The sequence below is a fragment of the Emydura macquarii genome, unplaced genomic scaffold (genome assembly GCF_026122565.2).
Source record: "Emydura macquarii macquarii isolate MOO-44397 ecotype Brisbane River unplaced genomic scaffold, CSIRO-AGI_Emac_v2 contig_691, whole genome shotgun sequence".
Lineage (NCBI taxonomy): Eukaryota > Metazoa > Chordata > Testudines > Chelidae > Emydura > Emydura macquarii.
Window position 1 is genome coordinate 9,959,632 of NW_027130828.1, and position 23,763 is coordinate 9,983,394.

At 58.4% G+C, this 23,763-nt stretch overlaps 1 protein-coding gene across 1 annotated transcript in view; it reads right to left on the bottom strand.

Moving 5' to 3' along the window:
- Positions 1–3,039: 3,039 nt before the first annotated feature.
- Positions 3,040–23,763, bottom strand: part of LAMC3 (laminin subunit gamma 3) — a 45,054-nt gene continuing 24,330 nt past the window's right edge. Inside the window, exons 13-28 of the mRNA XM_067541947.1 lie at positions 22,259–22,447; positions 21,888–22,133; positions 20,924–21,077; positions 20,275–20,417; positions 15,035–15,213; positions 14,513–14,630; positions 13,387–13,601; positions 12,720–12,796; positions 11,714–11,848; positions 11,119–11,263; positions 10,162–10,314; positions 9,379–9,481; positions 8,319–8,518; positions 7,444–7,590; positions 7,016–7,115; positions 3,040–5,131 (exon numbers count right to left, since the gene is read on the bottom strand). Of these exons, the coding sequence (XP_067398048.1) occupies positions 4,881–5,131; positions 7,016–7,115; positions 7,444–7,590; positions 8,319–8,518; positions 9,379–9,481; positions 10,162–10,314; positions 11,119–11,263; positions 11,714–11,848; positions 12,720–12,796; positions 13,387–13,601; positions 14,513–14,630; positions 15,035–15,213; positions 20,275–20,417; positions 20,924–21,077; positions 21,888–22,133; positions 22,259–22,447 (2,555 nt within the window). The 3' untranslated portion in view covers positions 3,040–4,880. The remainder of the gene's footprint in view (positions 5,132–7,015; positions 7,116–7,443; positions 7,591–8,318; positions 8,519–9,378; positions 9,482–10,161; positions 10,315–11,118; positions 11,264–11,713; positions 11,849–12,719; positions 12,797–13,386; positions 13,602–14,512; positions 14,631–15,034; positions 15,214–20,274; positions 20,418–20,923; positions 21,078–21,887; positions 22,134–22,258; positions 22,448–23,763) is intronic.

Below are 23,763 nucleotides of genomic sequence, written 5' to 3' on the forward strand. Positions count from 1 at the left end.
CCAAAGGATTCTCATGAGGACAAGGGGCTGGTGGCCAGAGCAGCTGGGGCACTGGGGAGGTGATTTTGGGGAGCTCAGCCTGCTCCCTTGGGGGCCTTTGTCCAGATCCCCCAAAACAACAAACTGTTTGGCACAACTGCAAGATTCGTCCTCGCTCACTCAGAACTGAAAGGAAAGGAGAGGAAGGGCAGGTGGGGGCTGTTTTGGCAGAGCAGAGCAGGGGCCAGGCATGGGAGAGCAGGTTAGCCTGGAGGGCCGTCAGCACAGCTAGGAGAGGGGGCAGCACTGGGAGAGCAGGGGGGCTGGGGTAAGGAATGAGATGCCTCAGCAGAGCTGGGGGAGACACAGTGGGGCGGAGCGGATCTTGCCCAACGCCCACCTGCCGTTTAGTCCCCCATGCTGGATTCCAGCCCATTTCACTCTCCCATTTGCATAACCACTGAAATCCCACTAATAACAATACTATTTATTTTAATTAAAGAACATAAGTGGAACAATAAGAGTTTGGGCGAGTCCCTTGGAACAGCTGCTGCCCGAAGAAGCCAAGGCTCTGAGTCACCGACTGGAAACCCAAACCCTCTCTTAGGCAAAGTGTCCTGACTTTGGATTGAAAGGCAGCTAGTCCAGGGACCGGGGGGCTGCACCCCCACCCTGCACATACTTTGTTATTCTAGCAGCATCGGCTCCCTCGCCTGCTCTGGTCTCTGCACCTTCTCCCACACTGCCCCCTTAGCTTCAGGCTCCAACGCATCTCCCTCAGCTGGCTCCTTGGAACACCCAGCTTCCACCAAGCCTTTCAAACCTGAGCTCCACAAGAGACGGACACCTGTTCCTGCCAGCACCCCAGCAGTTACAGGCCCTGCCTCTTCCCTGACTTGCATCTTATGAGAGTAGGTAAGTAGATCTTAGCAATCCAGGGCAGCATGTGACCCTCATTCACTGTGGTATCAGAGCACCTCCCAATACCCAGCGATGTCGGGCAGCTCCATTTAGAAAGGAGGAACCGGGGGACAGAGAGATTGACGCCCAGATCCTGATTTCCATGGCAGTTGAGTCTAAATACCTTTGACGAACTGGGCCTAAGTGATGTGCCAAAGACTCCCCCCACCAGCAATCTGTGCCAGAGCAGGGAATTGAATCCAGGTCTCCCAAGTCCAAGACGAGAGCCCGAACTCCTGCCTTGCTAATACATGGTGCTCAGGGTTAGCTAACTCTGCCTTTGCCCACCAACAGCGCTCTGCCCCGCGCCTGGCTCAAAGGAGGCAGCTGGAGTTGACAGACAGGCTGAAAAAGTTGAGAAGGGAAAAGCCTCCCTCTAGCGTCTGACATGATGCTGCAGGAAGCAGGGTCTGGCCAGAGGCTGCGAGGGTGAGGGGGAGAAAGGGCTGGGTCCAGCCAAGGCGGGGGAGGAGGTTTGTGTGGGAGAGATTGAGCCATAGAGTTTGCAGGGAGTGCTGGGCCGGGGCTGGACTCCAGGTCGGGGGAGCTCCAGGGACTGGGGTTGAACGGGCCTTGGGCAGGTCCTTAACGTGCCCTGTTGCACCCCGCAGTGTGTCATGGTCACTGAGGGGGGCGCAGCGTGAACGGAGGAGCAGCGGCTGGTGTGGAGAGTTCAGGACTGCTGGGAGAGAGGCAGAGGCAAAGTGTGTTACTGCTGGTGTCTGCCCAGGTGAGATGCAGAGACCCTCCCCTTTGTGGGATTGAGCATTTGGCCATCTACCCACTAAGCTGCTAGCTTGCATCCCTCTCCAGTCAGGCTTCCTCGCGCTCCACTTCATTCTTGCTGCTCTCAGCTAGGTCACTCAGCCCCCTTCCAGCCCTGCTTTGTCTTCATCCTCAGTGAGCGCGCTGCTCCGACCCTCCCTTGGCTTGCATGGCTGCATCCTCTCCTCCTAAATGCCTTTGGCATCTCAGCTGCAGGGGCCCCCGCCACCCCTCTCCAGAGGCTGGACCACACGGCTCCATCCTTGGCCCTCTTCTTTGCTCATGCCTTTTTATGAATAATCTCCACCCACACAGCTTCAGCTCCCGCCTTTAACTCACAGATCAACCCCCTCCCCCAACCCACAAATCCACCTCCCTCCTCCTAACCCCAGTTGGCCTCTTTTTGATGTCGCCTTATGGATGGTCTTGTCACCAGCCTGGCCAATGCCTTCAAACACCCTTCCCATGGCGCTGCCCGGCTCTGTCACTCCAGCCCCATCACCCTCGTGCCTGTCCCTGGCCCACCCTGCTCCTCACGCTGACAGAATAGGCCTTCTGTTCTCACAACAAACACTTGGGTATGTGTCCAGGCCACACGTTTCCAAGCTTGTGTATTATCCATCACGTGCTGTAAACTGCACTAGCCTCCTGCATGCTGCATTTGCCTCTTGCTAGGCATGGATCTACAGGAGGAAGTGAGATTTTGCACAGCTCCTCTTTCTGAAGCTAAAGGGAGAGAAGCTGAGGTGCTCTGCAACTGGTGCAAGTATCTTTATGAACAGGGATGCCTCGTGTGTCAATGGAAACCCTCTCGCGGCCACCCAGGTGGTGCACGTAGTAGCATTGTCAGAGTCATTCATTAGCCAGGTTCCTGGTGATGCTGTGCGGCTGACGTGCCAGCTTTCACAGCTGATGTAGAACCGAGTTCCTAAGCCATTACGGTCATTATCGATCCCAGGGCACTTTTTGCAAGAGTAGGATGTGTTAACCCTCCTGTCCTGGCCAGAATCTAATGTGAGTAGTAGTCACATTCTTCCTCCCTAAATTCCCCCTGCAGTTTCAATTGGATAGTGGTGTGTTTACTTCCTCTCCTAAACTGCTGTGCCCTTTTACTGTGGGCGGTTAAACAGCTGCCACTTTCCACCCCAGATGCAGCTGCATTTTTCTATCAGGTGAAATCATTCTCATAAGGCTTTCCTTTGCCGAGCTGTTTAAAAGCCTGCTGGAGGACAGATGCTATAGGCATGCCATGTATTTTCCCCCACATACAACTAGCACCTGTTTTATAGCCCATGAACTACACTACAAGTAAAATGTAACATATGTATTCTATTAAGATTTTTTTAAATGGATACAACTACAAGCTCATAGCATCAGCTAAGAAAACAGGTCTAAAGAGAGGCGAGGAAGGAGGGTGACGCATCTCTTCAGCAATGGGCAGGTGGCAGTGGCTTGACATTTATCTCACAACAGCGAGTTTGTGTGCAAATTGAAGATACCCAGTTGTTTTCCCTAGGGAGGCAAATGGGGCTATTTGTGCAAGCCTCCCAGCCAAGCTGGAGTCACGCTGTCCTCTCTTTGCAACAACTGTTTTGCTTTCACCGAGCTGTCCTTGGGTAGTGAGAGGAGGAGAGTCTGACTACACCCAGCTGGGGCTTTCTTCGCCAGGGCCAGCTTTCATGCAGAGGCGAGCGTGAACTGGCAAATTCTGGGAAAGGAATGGGTCCTGGGTCACTTCCCGAGACCAGGCCAGTGGGGCAAGGGGGATCCACAATCCGCTCCCACAGCCGCAACCTTACACGTGGAGTGACGTGTGGCTCTAGCTAAACCAGTTTCTAACCGTGTGAATGGCACCAAAGCACATTAGAACCAGGGTACAAAGCAAGTGAGAAGTAGGCCCCTAGGCTCCAGCACGATCTTTCTTACACTAGTGCAAAAGGCGTGTTAATGAGAGCAGCAGAAGGGCCTAGATTCTCTCGTCTAATGTCTGGTTTGGCTCCACGCTGGATCAGTCCAAGCTGGACCAAACCATTAGCGCAAGTGGAAAGTGGTGGATCTGCCCGTTTCTAGCTGTGGTCAGGCCCTGCACTGATACCAGTGGCAGCTACTGGGGGTTATAGTCAAGCTTTAGCCAGGAGCCACTGGACTGACGGGCCCTTACTCCAGAGCCAGCGACACCAGCTGCCAAGCCTGACGCACCCGCCCAGCACTTCCTCTCTTCGCCTTTCCTGGGGGACAGAGCCAGAGGACGCCTATGAGCTGGTGGGAATTATGGACTGCAGCCAAACTGAGCTTGAGAGGGGGTGACGCTGATGCAGCCTCCAGAGCGAATATAAGCCTTGGATAGCAACCTCCCTCCTTCCCCCCGCGTCCTATTGAGTTGGGATGGTGCCATCTACACAGAGCCCATGACCTTGGTCCATTTCTGTGCCTACCTGGGGCCAGCAGGGATGCCAGTAGCAGAGCTGCTACTGTCCAGGCCTACCTTGGCAGAGTTGCGAAGGCACAAGAGGCAGGGCATGGCCTGTCTCTCCTGCCTGTGACCCCAGCTTCCCTGGAGCATGTAGTTGTGTGCTGCTCCCATAGGGGGCAGCACTGAGCCCTTGCTCAGTCCCACCCCCCCAGGTGAGTCCTTGATTTGATTGGCTCCCGTTCTATTCAGGTTGGGCTATATAGTCCCCTGGGCCATGGTGTGTGAGGGCCTCCCAGCAAAGCATGGAGCAATGTGGCTAGCAGCTGGCAAAGGTGAGTCACCCTTCCCCCTCCCCCCCCCAGGAGACAATGTGAGGGCGGTGGCTGATATTTCGAAATGTCGTGCTCTGTGTACACGCGGGAGGTGGTGGTGGAAGAAGCGTGCCTGGCGCTGGGAGCGGAAGGTGGGTGGGCCTGGGGTGGGCCTTAGTTCCCGCGGGAGTTTGTGCCACAGCCTGGGATTGGCTTCTGCACTGACCTGCTTTACCCTTGGGAGAGGCACTTCCACTGGGGCCTGGGGCATGGAGCTGGTGGCTGCAGCCCTTGTCGCAGAGCTTTAGACAGAGACCATGACTCGCTATTCTTGGGGAAGCCAGTGCAGAGCGGAGGACGGGTTTCAGGTGCTCCTCGGCGAGCCGGGGGACATCCTTTGCTGTGCAGTTCCTCGTGGAAATGGGAGCACGGGGGTTGTCCACGGGGCTCGCTCATTGCCAGCTCCAGCAGCCCTCCGGCAGGCTCCGTAAAACCTCCTCCAGGTTCTGCTTGTCGGCTCTGATCTCCTCAAGGTCGCTCTCGAACGCCTGGATCTTCTGCCGCTGCTGCTCTGCCTCACGCTGCAGACGGCTCAGTTTCCTCTCTAGGGCTCCGGGCTTGGCCAGGCGCAGCCACAGACGGTCCAGCTGGAGACGGCTGGTGCTCAGCACAGCGGCTGGGTGCGTGTCCTGCTCCAGATTGCCTGGGTGAGGGGAAGAGGACAGCAGTGAGGGCCACGGCAGCCCTGTTTGGGTAGACAGACGTTGGGGCCGATGCATTGGGGTGGAATGAATTAAAAGGATAGAATGGGAGTTGGGAGCTCCCAGTCAGTGCAAAGAATGAAAGGGGTTTTTAATGTAAAGATGGCTCCCTGGGTACAGCCTGGTGGTACCTGGGCATGATCCTCACCCCACACTGCCTTGCTCTGACTGGGCAAGCCACTTCCCCTCTCTGCACCTGCCGCATGGGGATAGCGATCCTCACTCACCTTTGCGAAGCACTTGGAGATCTGTGGATTGAATCACTGAGGGGGAACCCGCCAGTGAAACTGACTAGCCACAGAGAGCAAAACCGGCCAGGCTAGTTTCACTGCCCAGACTAAGCTAAATGCAGAAAAATACGCTAACAACATCTGGAGGGAGAAGTCCATTTACTATTGGATTTTGTATAATAGTAGCACCAGGGGCCCCAGCTGAGATCTCGGCCTCATGGTGCTAGACGCTGCACATGCACACACCATGGAGGACCTCCCTTTCTCTGTGAGCTTACAGCCTGTAGAGACAAGACAAGCAAAGGGTGGAAGGGGCAAAGGGGGGGAAAGGCTCCAAAAGTAGAAGTGACTTGGCCAAATTTGGCTGGTGAAATTCCTTTGGGTTCAGTAATCTCTGGCGTTTTTAGTGACACAGATCTTTGTCTCCCCTCTCCCCAAAATTTCTGTAATGTAAATAAAAAACACAAAACATCCCCGTTTCCTGGTGTGCCCCAAACTCCTGGCTTGTTAGGAAGCCTGACTTATTGCTGGCTGCCCTCCCCAACACTCCACCCAGGCCGCAGCTGACCCCCCTCCCCCCCCATGACAGCCTGTTCTCATCACTGAGGATCCACTGGGGGGGGGGAGAGACTCATGCAAGTCCCAGCAGCTAGGTCCAGAGGCCAGGACAAAAGGCAGCTCAGGGTGTGGATTGTGCATCAGCCAATCCTGTTCTTGTAATGACTCAGGAGATCAATGACAACACTGGGAGATAATTGCTCTCCTTGGCTGTGTCAGCAGCAGCGCTCAAAAAAGTGCAGGCTTAAAAAATAAAATAAAATATAGCACTGCCATTTACTGGCTAAAACTGGGATTGCTCACTCAGCGGGCAGAGATTCTCCATGAGCTCAAGTGGTTGGCGGCCGTGCTTTTGGAGCAGGAGGAGCTGGGTTCAATCCCTACAATGGCTATGAAGTTTCTAGTGACCGTGATCTACAGCAGAGACTCAGCGGTGATGTCCTAGGTGGCTACAGATCTGTTGTAATAAATAGAGGGCCAAGATCCCAACCTGAATTACAGCATCTGAAGAAAGAGATGCCCAAACTGGATTTGTCTCACAGAGGGGCGATATCACCCAGGGATTCCAGGAGGCCAAGCTGTGCGGCAGCATGTCCCACTAGAGCATGTATCCCTCAGGTGATTTCTTCAAGATCAGGATGGCAGAAGCATTCCTGACACTCAGGCAGGGCCAAGCATAATTTTTTGGGCCCAGTACCAACTTGTAACAGGGGCCCCTTCCTACACACATATCCATGGGGGTTGCAGCCTAGGCTGAGCCCCCAGGGCTTCTGGGCCCCAGTAACGTGTACCCTTTTCCCTCCCCCATGTGGGGGCCCGGCTCTCAGGTCCCAGACAGCATGGCCTCACGGGCAGGATGTGCTGCTCTAGTGCAGACAGCAGGGCTGTGATGGCATTTCCAGCCTTCAGCCAGCATGGCTCTGGGAGCAGAGCTGTCCCATGTGAGCATGCAAGAGGGTCCACATACCGCAGGATGGATCTGAGGATATCCGTGCCCAAGAAGCGGATGTGCCCCGGCGCACCGGGGTGGGTTCTTACCTAGACTGCTGAGCAGGTTATTCAGGGTCTCAATGTCTAGCTCCAGGGAGCTCTGGGCTTCTCTGAGGCTCTTCTTAGCTTCGCTCATCCCTGTTCTCACCTTCCAACACAGACATGGGTGTGCATTAGCGACAGCTGAGGTACAAAAACTGTACGGAGGATTCCTGTTGCCCCTGGCAGCAAATCAACCCTGCAGGGGGGATCCCCATGGGTGGCATCCCGGCCTGGGTGTGGGGGATTCTCCAGAGTGTGCCATGGTGCCCTTTGGGTTTCTTCCCAGAGCTGTGGCTTATGGACAGAGCCTACGTCTGAACTGGTGAGATTTCCAGTTTCGCGCCTGCCCTCCGAATCAGCTCTGTGGGAGCCCTGGCAGGTCATGGGTGAGGAAAGGGGGACTCTTACCCACAGCCCCATGGGACACAGCTCACCTGGTGAGACGCCTCTAGCTCTTCCCTGACCTCCTTGGACCCATGCTCCTGCCGTGAGAGTTCTGCCAGGGTGACGTTGACGCGCTTGGCGAGCTCGCTGGTGCGCTTACGTTCCCGCTTCCCTTCCCTCAGCATGGCCTGGGACCTCTGCACGGTGTGCAGGCAGCACAGGGTTACAAATAGAGAGGGTCAATCGGAGTCGGTGTTTCCATAGCTACTCTCCCCCATCCATCCCCTCCATGTGCCAAGACATCCTCAGAGAGGCTCTGGACAGAGCTAGCTTGGTTTGTGGAAAGGGGAACAAGATAGCCCAGGCCCCACTGTCAGAATAACACAGGCCCCCAGAATAACACGCCACCAGGTGACGGCAGCAAAGGGGGATGCTGAGCTTGGTGAGCTGGACTTGAGATGCAAGTCAGCCGGAGCACGAGCCACGCGGCAAAACCAGGCCAGCACAACAGACCATCCCTGCTCAAGAGAGGACCACGGAGCTAAAGGGCCAGGGATGCTGCAGGATGCCAGGACTGTGTGGGGCTCAGGGTGCTGCAGGTTAGAATCGAAGCTGATTGGCAGAGCTGGGGTATGTGTGCCCTGAACTAAAGACGGGGCGCTGCAGGTCAGGGTTGGGGTGCATTGGCAGAGTTGGGGAGGATCCTGTACCGGGGCAGCAGGGGGCGCTGCAGGCCAGGGTTGGGGTGCATTGGCAGACCTACGCTGGGGAAGCCCGCACAGCCTCTCCCTGCATTAAGCCTGACTCCAGCTCCCCCATCACTTGCCATGTGCCACACTCTCCCTGGAAGCCCTGCTTTGGCTTGTACGGTCCCCCTCACTGCACATCAACCCCCTCCCCCCAGTTGAACATCAGCCTCGCAGACCTTGGAGCTCTCCCGGGCGACTCCCTCTGCTTCTCCAGCCGTCTTCTTAGCTGCGGTGGACACAGACACAGTGTTTCTCAGCATCCTCTCTGCCTGTTTAATCTTCTTCTGGGCATCCACAATCACTCTGTCCCGGGCGATCGCCAGCCTCCCGCTCACGGCGGCCTGACCCTTCTGACGCACAACGGCTCTCCTCCCCCCTGCAGACAAAGGCAGCGTTCACGAGAAAGGGCCCCTCCACCCCAGTGTGGCCTCATGGACCTCAATGGCGTTACTGCAGATCTATGCTGGGGGGACAAGAGGCGAATCAGACTCAGCAGAACCAGCGAGATCCCCAGCAACCTCCAGGCTTCAGAAACAAGCGGAGCCAAAACCAACCTCCCCTCCCAGCATCAAAGCAGGTGAAAAATAAATCCAGCCCCCAACTTTAATGGGGAGCCAGCAGAGGGGAGCCAGGACTGGGTGGCTCCGAGGCCTAGGAGGTCCCTGGTTCAAATGCGGCCAGGCAGCAGACGTGGGTATTATCCCTGAGAAAGGCACTAGAGGCGCCTCAGTTCAGTGAACGGGAGCACACGCCCTCCCCATGGGCAGCCTCAGCACAGAGCCAGAACTGGGTGACCAGGCGCCATGGCGGGAGAAGGGCGACGTCTGTTCTAGCCGCCTCCGAGAAGTTTTAACCTTGAGGCTTGACAGATGCCCCCTCCCCCCCATGGCTACTGACGTACACAGTGGGGGGAGGGACGTGCAACAGTGCCCCAGTGACTGATGGGACGCTGGGGTTCTTAGAAAACGAGAGCAGAGCCACGTGCACCCCGCCCTGCGGGCAGGTCCCAGTCTCTGTGCTCATCTGCTGGGAGTCCCCAGCGCTGCAGGTAGCAGATCCGAGAACTGCCTGCTGGCCCCCCCTCCCTGCTCCACCCGCGTTAACTTCTCGCCAGCAGGCTGAGCAGGGTGGAGGCCCCACGTATCACGCTGCAAGGCGGGCTTGGCACATCCCACCCCCGGCTCCGCCGGGATGAGCGGAGCTGTGGTGAGACGTGCTTCGGGCAGCGAGGGTTACCTTCCAAGCCGGACAGCAGGGACTTTGCTTCAGAGACCAGGGCCTTTCCATGTGAAACGGACGAGGCTGCCAGAGTCCGGGCAGTAGCAACCCGCTTCCGCAGCTGCAGGGGAAGGAGAGGCAGGAGTGAGATCGAGGGATGTGAGGGCGTCTCTCGTGGGGAGAGGCTTCCTGCTGACCAGAGGATGTTATTCAGCCCCTGCTTGGGTGGGTTTTCTACCGGGAGGAGAGCCGGGGGGCAGGACGGGCCCTGGGCTGACTCCGGGGACCCAGACAGTGCCCTCTGCACCTGCGAGCTTTACGGGCTATACCTGGCTTTAAACGTGCCGGCTCCAGCTCTGCCCTGGCCTGCCTGGGCGAGCCCCCAGTGGAGGTTGCCATGGGAGGGGGGTAGAAGTGTCTCTGCCCTCCCTGCCCCTGTTCCTCGCTCCCTGAGTGGGCTCAGCAGACAGCCCCTCTGGCTGGTGGAGGAGGGGCCCCCATGGGTGCAGGGGAGGTCGGGCTCACCCAGCTCTCTGCAGCTGGAAGGACTATAGCAGAAGGCAGGGCCTAGGGGGAGGGAAGGGCTGAGGGAAACTCAGGGCTCCTGCAGGGATGCAGAAGACTCTATCCCCTGAGAGCAGGGAGATGTTCCCTCTCCCCGGCTCCAGTGTGTGCAGATGGAGGCATCCCCCCGCCACGTTCCCAGCTGAAATCAGCCGCGGACTCCGAGTTTGGAAAGTGGCTCCCTGGTTTCAGAGAGGAGCCCCTCAGCCCACAGCCACCTTTCCCTGCGCCACTCACCTGCCGAGACTGCTGAGCCCTCTGCAGGTCCCTGTGCGGCTGGGCCACCAGAGAGCCCGACCTGGCGAGGACCAGGCGCGCTGTCACCTCCACCTCCTGCTCCAGCTCCGTCAGCCTCCGCGTCAGGGCTCTGGTCTGGCCCGCGAGGGGGCGCTGCGGGATCAGGCACCAGAACAGCTTGGTCAGAAAGCAGATACCGTGGGGAGGAGGCATCTCCCATCACCCTGAGCCCCCAGCATCAGAGGAAGGATCTCTAGTGGTCGGAGCACAGGACAGGGAGTCAGGAGACCTGGGCTCTGTTCCTGGCTTAAAGTGGGGAGAACATTCAGCCTCCCTAAAGGGGGAGCGTGCAGGCCCTAGAGGCAGGGGAGATGCGGCACTAAGCAGCATTCTCAGGCTGGGAACTGCCTCCTTCCCTCCCATGCCAGCCAATACGTGGGGGCGCAGAAAGGCTGTGCTGGCCGCACCATGCTCCCAGCCCTGGCCACCCCAAACGTGGCTCGCACGGTCCCCTGGTGGGCTCAGCACGCAGACAGAGAGCTAAGCCGGATGGTGTAGCGGGAAGGGGCTGGATGGGACTCAAGAGGCCTGGATTTGGGTTCAATTCCCAGCTCAGCCACCGACTCCCCGGATGACCTTGTGCAAGTCTCTTCGTCTCTCCTGAGCCTCAGCTCGCTCTGGTACAACCCTGCCTGCCAGGGAGGAGAGGAGACAATCCACGCACACGTGTGAGGTGCCCAGACAGCCCAGGGACGGGGGGAGGGTCACGTAAATACCTAGACAGATGACTCCGCCATGGAGCCTGACCCCCCCCCTTCCACCCTAGAGGGGCCCTGCTGGGTTGGGACTGGGCACACTGCCAGGCGGTGCCCATCCGAGGCTACCAATCCCCAGCCCGTCTCCCCAGCCCTGCAGTCCTGAGCAGTTGTAAGTACTCAGGGCTGCCATGCTGCCCACCAGCGCCGGAGCGGCGAGCTGCGAGAGGTTCTTTGCCATGTCGGCATTAGCCTGGCGGATGGATGCAAAGGTTCTCTTGGCCTCAGCTGCCACCTCCGGCATGCCAGCCCCCAACTCCTCCTGCGCCCGCTGGATTTCCTGGTACCTGCACGGAAGGGACACAAGACAAACCTGTGATCTCGCAGCGGGAAAGGGGCCGGCTCTGCTCGCTGCAGGAGCGCCTCCAGCAGGCTAAAGCAACAGGGAGCTGGGAGTTGGCCCGGGGATTGCTAGTGACGGGTCCCCTCTAGGGTTTGAGGCTGGTCCAGATTGATTGTGACCTGGGAACCAGTTCTACCCCAGGTCTCTTTGGTGGCCTGCATGTAATGAGTTTGGTGGGTCTCAGTCCAGCTGTCCACAGCACAAAACTACCACAACCAACCCCCTTGTGGGCAGGCTTGGCGAAGAGGCCAAGGGCCGAATGGGCCAAGCAGACAGCGCCCCTAGCAGGGGTCGAGTCACATTGGCAGGGCATCGTGGAGGAGCCTGTGCAGGGCTAGAGGGCTCCCATGTCACGCTGCCACTCAGCTCCCACAGACACAGACTATTCTCGTACCGGTCTTCCAGCTCGCTCCTGAACTCCTGGAGAGCGCTGTCCCCCAAGATGCTCTGCAGAAGAGCGTAGCTGGTGTTGGAAGCGAGCAGAGCGCTGCTGACCAGGGACTCCACTTGCGCTGCTGTGTCCCCCACACTGCAGAGACAACACCCCCCAGGAGATGCTATTAGACATAAGCCCTGATGTCACCCTCCAGAACAGGGCAGAGAGGAATCTAACCCCAGGCTGTCCGGCTGGCCTGATCTCTCAGTCTCGGGAGACGGAATTAGATCAGGGCAGCTGGGTCGCACCATTCATCTGACACCGGCAGCAAGAGGGGAATGATTCCACCCAGGATGCACGAGGCAGAATGGCACCCGGCTCACCCACCAGAGCGGCACGGTCTCCACTGGGATCCTTGCTCACATTCGGTCGTGGGAGCCCAGAAGGAGGGCAGGTGGGGTGACCCCCTCTCGCCTGCACTGAGGCACAGCTGCCCATCTGCACCTCTTTGCTCTAGCAAGGGAAAACCGTGATCCAGAGCGTGCCTGACGCCGCATGGTCCGTGCCCGGGGCTGATTACTGAGCACGCCTTAGAGCGCACAGGACGAGATCAGGCGCCTGTCCTGAAAGCTTCTCTCTGCTGCAGGCGCAACACGCAGGTCGGCAGCCCAGGCGGCACGAGGATGTCGGAGCAGGGGATCCACACGAGGATTGGCTTTAAGGATGGAGAGGAGGAAGGAGAGGTGCTTCCACGAGTGAAGGGGAGTCTGCAAAGAGGCCTGAGGATGAGAGTGGGAGGAGGAGGAAGAGGGAATGACGGCGGAGCCTTGGAGGGAGGACAATGGGCAAAGAGCCGGGCAGTCAGCAGAGGACTGGAGGAGCAGAAGGTGTCAGAGAGAGGCGGTTGTGTTTTGAATAGTCTGCAGGAGATGTGTGCGTTTGCTGTGTGTGCGAGACTGCATGCAACTGTGTGCGTGTGCGCGTGTGCATGGACATGTGTGCACACACGTCCAAAGGGAGGTACCTGGCAGCCAGGGCCTGGGACTCCACTGCCAGGCGACTCCAGCTGGTGGATTGCTTTGAAAGGTCATGAGGAATCACCTTTAAACAGAGAGAGAACAACACCAACGTGAAATCCCAGGCTTCAGACCCCAGTCCCTCTGTGGGGGCTGCACCGTACCTGGCACCCGTGGCTAGGGCAGGGGGAGGCTGGGGGCTGGGCAGGCTCCTTCCACGTCCCATTCTGGGTGAGCCTTGCCGGATGGCTCGGAGTGGGTCTTTCTAGGGCCTTCCCACTTCCAGCTTTCCCCAGCCCCCTCCTGGCAACTCTGGGGCAACCAGGATCTTGTGGGGGTGGAAGAGTCACTGAGTGGATTTCCCCTGGATCAGAGGGAGAGTACAGGCAGAAATCTCACCCCGGGGGGATTGCACCCGGAGGGTGCTTGAAAGGTCACCTCGCAGGGTGGGTCTCTGTGCTCGCCTACGGGTGCTGCTCCTTTACCCAGAGGAGCCGGTTGCTGATTCAGGTCTACTACACCCTGCCAGCATGGACCCTGCCAGGCTGGGGATGGAAAGGAACGAGGGCCTCCCCCGTGGCGTGCTACCGCTAGCACCTAGCATGGCCCTGAGTCATTTTCTGCCATGGGAGAGGGACAGACAGAAGCCCAGCGTGCTGGGCGGGAGCCGGGCACCATTGTCGCTAGCGTGGCTGCTGCCTGCTGGATCTCCCGCTGCGTGGACTGCAGCGTGGTGCTGATTTCCGACAGGAGGATGCAGGTTTTCTCGTCGCCGCTGCCGCCACCAGCACAGCCCACGGTCCTGCTGGCATTCCTCAACCGACCCCACGCGGTGCTCACTGAGCCCTCCAGCTGGGCAGCCTGCTCCAGGAACGCCGCCTTGGCATCTGCAAGCAGCACGTGGAGAGCACTTCTGCAGCCGTCACCCCAGGCCCCTTCCCTCGGGGACAAGGAGCCCCTTGCTGATGCATTGCGCTGGCTCCTGCCCATGGGAGCGGAGTGATGCTCTGGGCCAGAGGGTGCTTGCTCAGGTGCGTGCGTGTCTACACGGCAAGCGGGACACCTGCCCCAGCCTAACACGTTCCAGCATCGACGGGGTAGCGGGGAGGGTTCTGATAGAGAGTTTGATTCCCCCACTGCACCTAATTCCACCCTGTTGAGCTCTCCAACAATCCCTCTCCCCCGGCAATGCCCGAATACTTGTAGCCATAAGTGTGCCCCACTCCTCCCCGCACTTCGTGGTCACTGAGCCCAGCTCGGCACATTTACCCTGGGGGTCCCTCCAGCTGCCCCATCATCTTTCTTGCTCTTCTCGGAGCACCCTGCGGTTTGTCCGTCTCCGCCTGGTAATGTGTCACCGGCCGCGGGGGACAGACCTCTAAGGCAGCTCAGCACCCACAACTGGGGCCAGATTTCCCAGCGTGCTCGGCTCCCAGCAGCTCCCCTGGTGACAGCTCTGGGTAGATTTTCAGTAGAGGGTTCAGCCCTCAACGTGCATCAAATGCACCAAGCTCTTGTGCATATATGGCCACCTACTCCAGCTCCTCTCCAGGGCCCCACAGATGGGAGAAGCATGGGGATCCCCTGTGTACAAGGTAAGCTCTTCTGTGCACTAGATGGCTGGCACTCACGTTGCTCTCTAGCGACCCCCGCAGGCCACAGGCGTCAACAGGCGGTGAAGGGAGCCGCATGGAGTGACCGATGCGCACAGCTCCTCTCCCACTGCCCTCCCTGCACGGCCACCGTGAGCCGGCCCGCCCCTGCCCCTGCCCCTCTCTACCTTGCAGCCCGGAACGATGATGGAGACTGTCTCTTCGGGGCTCCTCTCCCAGCGCTGGGTCATGGGGCCCGGGGCTGCTGCAGTCTGGTTTCTGCAGCCACGTCTCCATCTTCTGCAGCGTGGCCTTCAGCTTGTCAGCCTGCGAGGGAAGGGTGGCTTCTGGGGCCGGGCCAGGGCAAAGGCGGGGCAGCGTGGAGAGCCAGGTGTATAGGACAGGGCAGCAGATAGGCAGATGGGGGATGGGTGTATAGGGCCAGGCCAAGGAAAGGTAGAGGGCCGTGGCCCGCAAAGGGATGGCACCTCGGAGAGGGCTCAGCACATGGTCGGGGCACACATGGCGGTTGGGGACTGGACCCAAGACTGGGAGGCGCCGTAGGAGGGCCGGGGCCCAGGGGAAAGAGGCGTGCAAAGGCAGAACCGCGAGTACAAAGGGCTGTAAGGACGGGCATGTGGGGCGAAGGGGGTTCTAGGCGTGTGCACGGGGGCTCTGGGGAAGGGGAGGCTCCTGGCTCTGCAATCCCCTTGGCCGGGTGTGTGCCGTACCTCATCCTTCACCAGGGAGTAGCAGACGGGACACTCCCGGCACTGAGAGCGCTCGGGTGTGTAGAAGAAGTTCAGCTCACACCGATCGCACTTGTAGCCCACAAAGCCCCTCCTGCAGAGGCAGGTGCTGTTCTCGCGGCACTGCGGGGTGACGGCGCCCAGCGGGGAGCAGTGACACGCTGCAAACAAGGGAGAGCAGAGTCAGGGCATAGCAGCAGGCATGAGCCAGAGCCAAGGTGCAGGCGGATCCAAGGTACGGGCGGGCCGCTGTGAACCTGCCAGCATCCAAGTCAGTGTTTGGACTGGAGCCATGAGTGGCATGCTGCGGAGCTGGTCAGCCCCACGGATACGGGCAGACACCCCGTTCTCATTGCCACTGGCCTCATTCGGGAATAGCGCCACTGGATTGAGAGCAGTCACTCCGGTGTGGCACCAGGGCAATTGAAATCAGAGCCTGGCCCAAGTACAGGAAAGCACAGCTGACTGCCGCCCTCTAGTGCCTCGTCTCCCAGTCTCTGCAAAGGCTCCACACGCACGCACGCACTCACACACACACACACGGGTCATCGGGGCTCCAGGCAGAACTGCATCTAAAGATTAGAGTGAGGGCGAGGGCGAGGATTTATGTGAGGGCGAAGGCGAGGGCGAGAATTAGGGTGTGGGCGAAGGCGAGGGCGAAGACTAGGGTGTGTGCGAAGGCGAGGGCGAGAATTAGGGTGTGGGCGAAGGCGAGGGAGAAGACGGGTGTGGGTGAAGGCGAGGGCAAGAATTAATGTGAGGGCGAAGGCGAGGGCAAGAATTAGGGTGTGGGCGAAGGTGAGGGCGAAGAATAATGTGAAGGCGAGGGCGAAGATTAGGATGAGGGCGAAGACAAGGGCGAAAATTAGGGTGAGGGGAAAGGCGAGGGCGAGAAATAGGGTGTAGGCGAAGGCGAGGGCGAAAATTTATGTGAGGGCGAAGGCGAGGGCGAAGAATAGAGTGAGGGCAAAGGTAAATATTAATGTGAGGGCAAAGGCGAGGGCGAGATTTCGGTTGTGGGCGAAGGTGAGGGCGAAAATTAGAATGAGGGCGAAGGCGAGGGCGAGAATTAGGGTGTGGGCGAAGGCGAGGGCGAAAATTAATGTGAGGGCGAAGGCGAAAGTGAAAATTAGGGTGAGGGCGAAGACGAGGGCGAGGATTTATGTGAGAGCAAAGGGGAGGGAAAAGATTAGAGTAAGGGCGAAGACGAGGGGGAAGATTAGAGTAGGGGCGAAGGCAAGGGGGAAGATTAGAGTAAGGGCGAAGGCGAGGTTTCAGGTGAGGACGAAGGTGAGGGCGAAGATTAGGGCGAGGGCGAGGATTAGGGTGAGGGTGAGGGCGAGGGTTAGGGAGAGGGGTTAGGGCTAGGATTAGGGTTTAGGGACAATAAATAGATGATTACTTGTAACTCTGAAGTATCATCTCCTATGTCCTAAGCACATCGGTAACTAATTATATTAGCAGAAGATAATTGGCCATTTACAACCATTCACATGTATTTACTACTTAAACTTCAAAGAGCACTACAACCAAAAGTATTCTTACATTCAAAGTTCCATCAAAATGTTCATATGCTCCTTTTGAACTCTGAATCAATAGAATAGGGTGAGGGCTTAGGGTTAGAGTTTGGGTGAGGGGTAGGGTTAGGGCGAGGGTTAGGGCCAGGTTTAGGGTTAGGTCGAGGGTGAGGACAAGAGTTAGGGTGAGAGCGAGGGCGAGGAATAGGGTTAAGGCAGGGGCGAGGGTTGGGGCTAGGGTGAGGGCGAAGTATGGGGCGAGGATTTGGTTGAGGGCCAAGGCGAGAGCGAAGATTAGGGGGAGGGCGAGGGTTAGGGCGAGGGTTAGGGCGAGGTTTAGCTTAGGTCGAGGGCGAGGACAAGGGTTAAGGCATGGACGAGGGTTGGGGCGAGGGAGCGGGATAGGGTGAGGGTGAGAGTGAGGGCGAGAGCGACGATTAAAGGAAGGGCGAAGGTTAGGGTGAGGTTTAAGGTGAGGGTGAAGGCGAGGGTGAAGATTAGGGTGAGGGCGAAGGCGACGGTGAAGATTAGAGTGAGGGCGAAGGCGAGAGAGTAAGTGAGGGCGAATCAAGTAATCATCTATTTATTGTCCCTAAACCCTAATCCTAGCCCTAACCTCTCGCCCTAACCCTCGCCCTCACTCTAATCTTCGCCCTCGGCTACGCCCTCACCTGAAATCTCGTCCTCAGCTTCGCCCTCACTTGAAATCTCGCCCTCAGCTTCGCCCTCACTTGAATTCTCGCCCTCGGCTTCGCCCTCACCTGAAATCTCGCCCTCAGCTTCGCCCTCACTTGAAATCTCGCCCTCAGCTTCGCCCGCACTTGAATTCTCGCCCTCGGCTTCGCCCTCACTTGAAATATCGCCCTCGCCTTCGCCCTCACTCTAATCTTCGCCGTCGCCTTCGCCCTCACCCTAATCTTCACCCTCACCTTAAACCTCACCCTAACCTTCGCCCTTCCTTTAATCGTCACTCTTGCCCTAACTCTCGCCCTCACCCTATCCCGCTCCCTCGCCCCAACCCTCGTCCCTGCCTTAACCCTTGTCCTCGCCCTCGACCTAAGCTAAACCTCGCCCTAACCCTCGCCCTCACCCTAGTCCTAGCCCTTGCCCTCACCCTAAACCCTCAAGCTCACCCTAAACCCTCACCCTATTCTATTGATTCAGAGTTCAAAAGGAGCATATGAACATTTGGATGGAACTTTGAATGTAAGAATACTTTTGTTTGTAGTGCTCTTTGAAGTTTAAGTAGTAAATACATGTGAATGGTTGTAAATGGCCAATTATCTTCTGCTAATATAAATAGTTACCAATGTGCTTAGGACGTAGGAGATGATACTTCAGAGTTACAAGTAATCATCTATTTCTTGTCCCTAAACCCTAATCCTAGCCCTAACCTCTCGCCCTAACCCTAACCCTCGCCCTCACTCTAATCTTCGCCCTCGGCTTCGCCCTCACTTGAAATCTCGCCCTCGGCTTCGCCCTCACCTGAAATCTCGCCCTCAGCTTCGCCCTCACTTGAAATCTCGCCCTCGGCTTCGCCCTCACTTGAAATCTCGCCCTCGCCTTCGCCCTCACTCTAATCTTCACCGTCGCCTTCGCCCTCACCCTAATCTTCGCCCACGCCTTCAACATCACCTTAAACCTCACCTTAACCTTCGACATTCCTTTAATCATCGCCCTCACTCTCGCTCTCACCCTATCTCGCGCCCTCGCCCCAACCCTCGTCCCCGCCTTAACCCTTGTCCTCGCCCTCGACCTAAGCTAAACCTCGCCCTAACCCTCGCCCTCACCCTAGTCCTAGCCCTTGCCCTCACCCTAAACCCTCAAGCTCACCCTAAACCCAACCCTAACCCTCACCCTAACCCTAAACCCTCACCCTATTCTATTGATTCAGAGTTCAAAAGGAGCATATGAACATTTTGATGGAACTTTGAATGTAAGAATACTTTTGTTTGTAGTGCTCTTTGAAGTTTAAGTAGTAAATACATGTGAATGGTTGTAAATGGCCAATTATCTTCTGCTAATATAAATAGTTACCAATGTGCTTAGGACGTAGGAGATGATACTTCAGAGTTACAAGTAATCATCTATTTATTGTCCCTAAACCCTAATCCTAGCCCTAACCTTTTGCCCTCGCACTCACCCTAATCTTCACCCTCACCTTTGCCCTCACCTTAATCCTCGCCCTCGCCTAAGCCCTTACTCTAATTTTCGCCCTCACCTTCGCTCTCACCCTAATCTTTGCCGTCAGCTTTGCCCTCACTCTAATCTTCGCCCTTGCCTTCGCCCTCACTTGAAATCTCGCCCTCGGCTTCGCCCTCACCTGAAATCTCGCCCTCAGCTTCTCCCTCAGCTTCGCCCTCACCTCACCTTCGCCCTCACCTCATCCTAGCCCTAACCCCTCGCCCTAACCCTCGCCCTCGCACTCACCCTAATCTTCACCCTCGCCCTAATCTTCTCAAGTGAGGGCAAAGGCGACGGCGAAGATTAGGGTGAGGGCGAAGGCGAAGATTAGAGGAAGGGCGAAGGTTAGGGCAAGGTTTAAGGTGAGGGTGAAGGTGTGGGCGAAGATTACAGTAAGGGCGAAGGCGAGGGTGAAGATTTATGTGAGGGCGAAGGCGAGGGCGAAGATTTATGTGAGGGCGACGGTGAGGGCAAGGGCTATGGCGTAGACTAAGGCGAGGTTGAGGGTTAGGTCGAGGGTGAGGGTTAGGGTGAGAGTGAGGGCGTGGGCGAGGATTAGGGTGAGGGCGATGGTTAGGGCATAGACTAAGGTGAGGGCGAGGTTGAGAGTGAGGATTAGGATTAGGGTGAGGGCGAGAATTAGGGTTAGATTAGGGAGGGGCTGTATGGTAGGGGCTGTATGAACATGTATAAGAAACAGCTCCTGCCCCAAAGAACTTACAATTTAAACAGAAAAGGGTGGGAGAAAGGATGCATTACTGTCCCCATTTGTCAGATGAGGAACTAAAGCACAAAGAGGCTAAATGACTGGCCCATGGTCACACGGGGGGGCGCGGAATAGACCCCCAGAGCTGCTAAGTATCTGTCCTATCCTTTTAACACAAGATCATCCTTTCTCTCAAGTCAGATTTAGGTTAATATGGATCCGGATCTCAACTGTGTATCTCAGACCCAATCTCTGTTTTTAACCCAATGCAAAATTTCAGAAGACAACCCAGAATAAAGGATGTGCAAAAGCATTCCTGTAACCAGAAGGCGGTTCATGAGTAAAACCACGTTACTCACTGGCCCCTGGATGTGTGAACCAGCAGGGTGATGAGCGTGGTGGTTGCTGGGCAGATGCAGTTCAAAGTTAAAGTCATCGTGCAAGGCCAGGCAGGGGCTGGGAATAGAACCCAGCAGCCCCGTCTTCCAGATTCCTTCTCCAAGGGGGAGATAACTCTGCCCCCCTGGAGTTAGATGGGCTCAGACAGGAGGGGACCGAGCGATTCGGTCAGTGGGCCGGGGGTGCTGCGAGGAGCGGGGATGGTGAGACCCAAGCACGGTGCAGACGGGTGCAACGTCAAAGTTTCACCACCACAGGCCGCCCCCAGTGCTAGTCCTGGGTCCTCATGTGGCGCAGCGGCTGAGGCTCAGCTGCACTGTGACCAGAAGCCAGCAGTGATGTGGGGGAGAAACCGAGTCACCCGGCCTGACTCGAGACAAGGTCGCCAGTACGGTCACGCTCCTCGTCGCCGTTACCTCGGCAGCCCTTGACAGAGAACCCGAAGAAACCAGGCTGGCATCGATCACACGACTGTCCTCCGACCCCGGGGTGGCAGGGGCACTGCCCTGTGAGTGGGTGGCACTGGATGTCTCGGGATCCCATCGGGTGGCACTCACAGCTGGGGCAAAGGAAAAAGGAAGGCAGTGAGCACAGACAAGTTCCACCCAGCCACCTCTGGGCACCAGGGGGGCAGCCGGATGGGAACAGGCACAAGGTCGGCTCTGGTGTGTGCCCAGAACTACGTGAACGCCTGGGCCCCTGGGGCGTCCCCAGCCGCCGCAAGGAGAGAGTGAGTCCCTGGCGACACACGCAGGGCCGGAAGGTGGGTGTTTTGGGTTCAAAACCAGAGCTCCCCATGCAGTGATGAGGTGACATGAAGCTGGGGACTGGGCCCATGGACCCGGGTGGGGTTTTGCCATCGCCTTCAATCGTGCTGGTGACCCTAGAGCAATGGGGAACCTGGCGCTGGAACCCGGGCGGGGGCTGGCTCCTGCAGCTGCCCCCGGAGTAAAGACAAAGTGCGGGGAGCCTTGTTAACCAGGCACCAGCCAGTGCCTCCCCTGTGCTTCAAGGCAATCATGCTCAGAGCCCATCTTCCCGAGAGGGCTGACACCACCACCATACCTCTTGCATCCAGTCCCTGGCTGCAGGTCATAATATCCCGGCTGACAGTGGCTGCAGTCTCGCCCGGTCACATGAGGGAGGCAGCCGCACTGGCCGGTGAGGGGATCACAGGCCTCCAGCCCCTGGGCCGAACCGACAGGATCACACTCACAGGCTAGGGATGAAAACACTGGCTATTAACCTGGAGCAGGCGGTGGCCATATGCCCCAGCACTCAGGCACTCGGACCCAGCTTCCCTGATCTCCTGGGGACGGGCAGAGCCCATGCCCCTCCAGGCACCGGGCGAAGCAGCCTGTAATTCCAGCTATCGTGGGGGACGCCCCATCCACAAGCAACCTATGCGGTGGGCTGCCAAAGAGAAGAGGGTGGGACTAATTCCACAAGCTAAAGCATGGAACTGGCCATGGGTCCAAAACCAGCAGCACCCACCAGCGACTAGAGCAGGGTACTGGGAATCAGGACAGTTCCGCTCTAGTCCCAGCTCTGCCACTGACTTGCTGCACGGCTTTTGGACAGAATCCTTCACCCCTCTGTACCTCAGTTTCCCCACCTATAAAATCAAGGTATTCTGAAGGTGGCGGAAGGCTTCACATGCTACCCCCTTGCCCATCTCTTCGGGAAGCCTGGTCAGCCAGCACTGCAGAGGGACAAACTGTTCTTATGTAACGTAACCGCAGGGCCCAGGGCTGGGCTTGTCACACAGGGGAGCAAGTCCATTAACTCAGCCCCCCGCTCTAGCCCCTCACAGCACCGTCCAACTCCCCAGCCCAGCACACCCCCCCCTCCACTCTTTACTAGTTTGCCCTGGAATTACCATTGGCCAAATCCAGCCCGCCTGCTGATGGGGCGCATGCAGATTCCCCTCAAAGGCAGTGGTGGCTGTGGGCTCTGAGAAGCAGAAAGCCGTGACTGGGGAGGGGACAGCCCCGGGCGGCCGGGGATGAGCGAGGGGATCCGTACTCACAGGCACACTTCCTGGCGGGGCCACGAGCCAGCGCGCTCCCGTAGAAGCCCTCCTTGCATCTCTCGCAGTGCTCCCCCACCGTGTCATGCAGGCACCTCAGGCACTGGCCGGTGACGGGGTCGCAGTTCCCCACAGCGTTGGGGTCCACGTTATCATTGCATTGGCAGGGGCTGCAAGGGTGGGCGGGGCCGTTCCTCCCCAAGGGATCCCCGAAAAACCCATCGTCACAGAGCTCACAGCGCCGTCCTGGAGAGGGCAAGCAATGGGCCGGGACACGGTGTGTGCGGAGCCAGTCTGCCAGCCAACCCCCCCACTTCTTCCCTCCCCATCCAGACCTGCTCCCCCCAGCCCTGGACATCTCAGCACCTTACCTCTCTGCCCCGGCGGGCAGTGGGTGCACACCAGCTCCTCGCTCCCCGGGATCACCGTGCACGGCAACTGGCCGGGGCACGGGCATGGCTGGCAGTCGTCGAGACGCCCCACGAAGGGGTTGCCGTGGAAGCCAATGGCGCAGCGCTCGCAGGACAGGCCCTCAGTGTGATGGAGGCACTGGCAGCGCCCTGCAGGGGCCAGAGCAGAGCCACCATCCGCCCCAGGTTAGAAAGCCCAAATCTGGGAGGCACGAAACCCCAGCCCCCAATGACACCACCCTATGCCCGGGTCAGGGATCACCCCGATGCTCCTGGGACAAGCTCAGCTTGCAGCCATCCCGGCGTGACCCCACCACAGAGCGCAGGAGTCAGACGTCACCCCCTGCATGGGCTGAGCTGGATCCCCTGGTCCTACAAAGCCCCTGAAGCATTTCCCCCAACCCCTCCCTGCAGCAGGTAGACTGGGCATCGCAGGCTCTCCTCCCAAAGAGCTGGGTTAGTTGGGATGGGCCAGCTCCTTCAGGATACGTCTACACTGCAGTTCCTGTGCCAGTTGGATGGGGCGAAGGGGCCGTTTAATTGCAGTGTAGACGTCTGGGCGTGGACTGGTGCTCAGGCACGAGGATCCCGCGAGGTGGGAGGGTCCCAGAGCTCGGACTGCTGCCTGGCTCTGAATGTCTACCCCACACCTGAACGGCCCCTTTGCCCGAGCCCTGCGAGGCCGAGTCAGCCGGCCCGGCCCGCCGCGGGTTTCTGACTGCAGCGCAGACATCCCCTCCATCCACCCCCCTCCTCGCCAACGTCCCACCTCAGTGCCCCGTCCATCGCCGCCCAGGCTGCACACCGGCTTGATCGCGGGCATGGCGCTGGGGCTTGGCGCAGCACCTGCTCCCCATTCTGGCCACGGGTGGCTGCCTCTGCCTTTCTCCTGCCGAGCTGGCCCCGAATCAGACCTCAGCAGCAGATTCCTCTCACGTCAAACAGTGAAAGCCCAGGCCCAGCTCTGTTAGTCACCCCTGGGCTGGATCCACGGACCAGCCTCTCGGCCAGCCCACCCCAGCTGCCTACCCCTTCGTGGCATGCTGGCCGCCTAGCCCAACTTGTGTAGCTCGCCCGAGAGTTCCTCACCTTGCCCCTGTGCCCCCAGCCCCCTCGTCACCCGGCTGTCCGCCACACCTCCCCAGGGGCAACAGCTAATCTGCAGCTGGACACCTGAAGGATCACTTTCGACTCATGCTCCAGGCGCCACACTGGATCGGTTCCTGGGGGCACCATCCAGACACGGAGCAGCATCTAGACACATGGGGCCAAATCCATCCTTGGCGCCAAGCCCTAGGCATCAGGGGAGGGGCAGCAGAGCTGAATCTGGAGGAACCCCAGTGAAGTCCCCAGCGGGAGTGACCCTGGTGTGAGAGCAGAGTCGGGGTGGGGTGGGGGGGAGGGAAATTGCCCCTCACACAATGGTTGTGCTAGTGAGAATGAGCCTGAGTCAAACCCCCATAGTC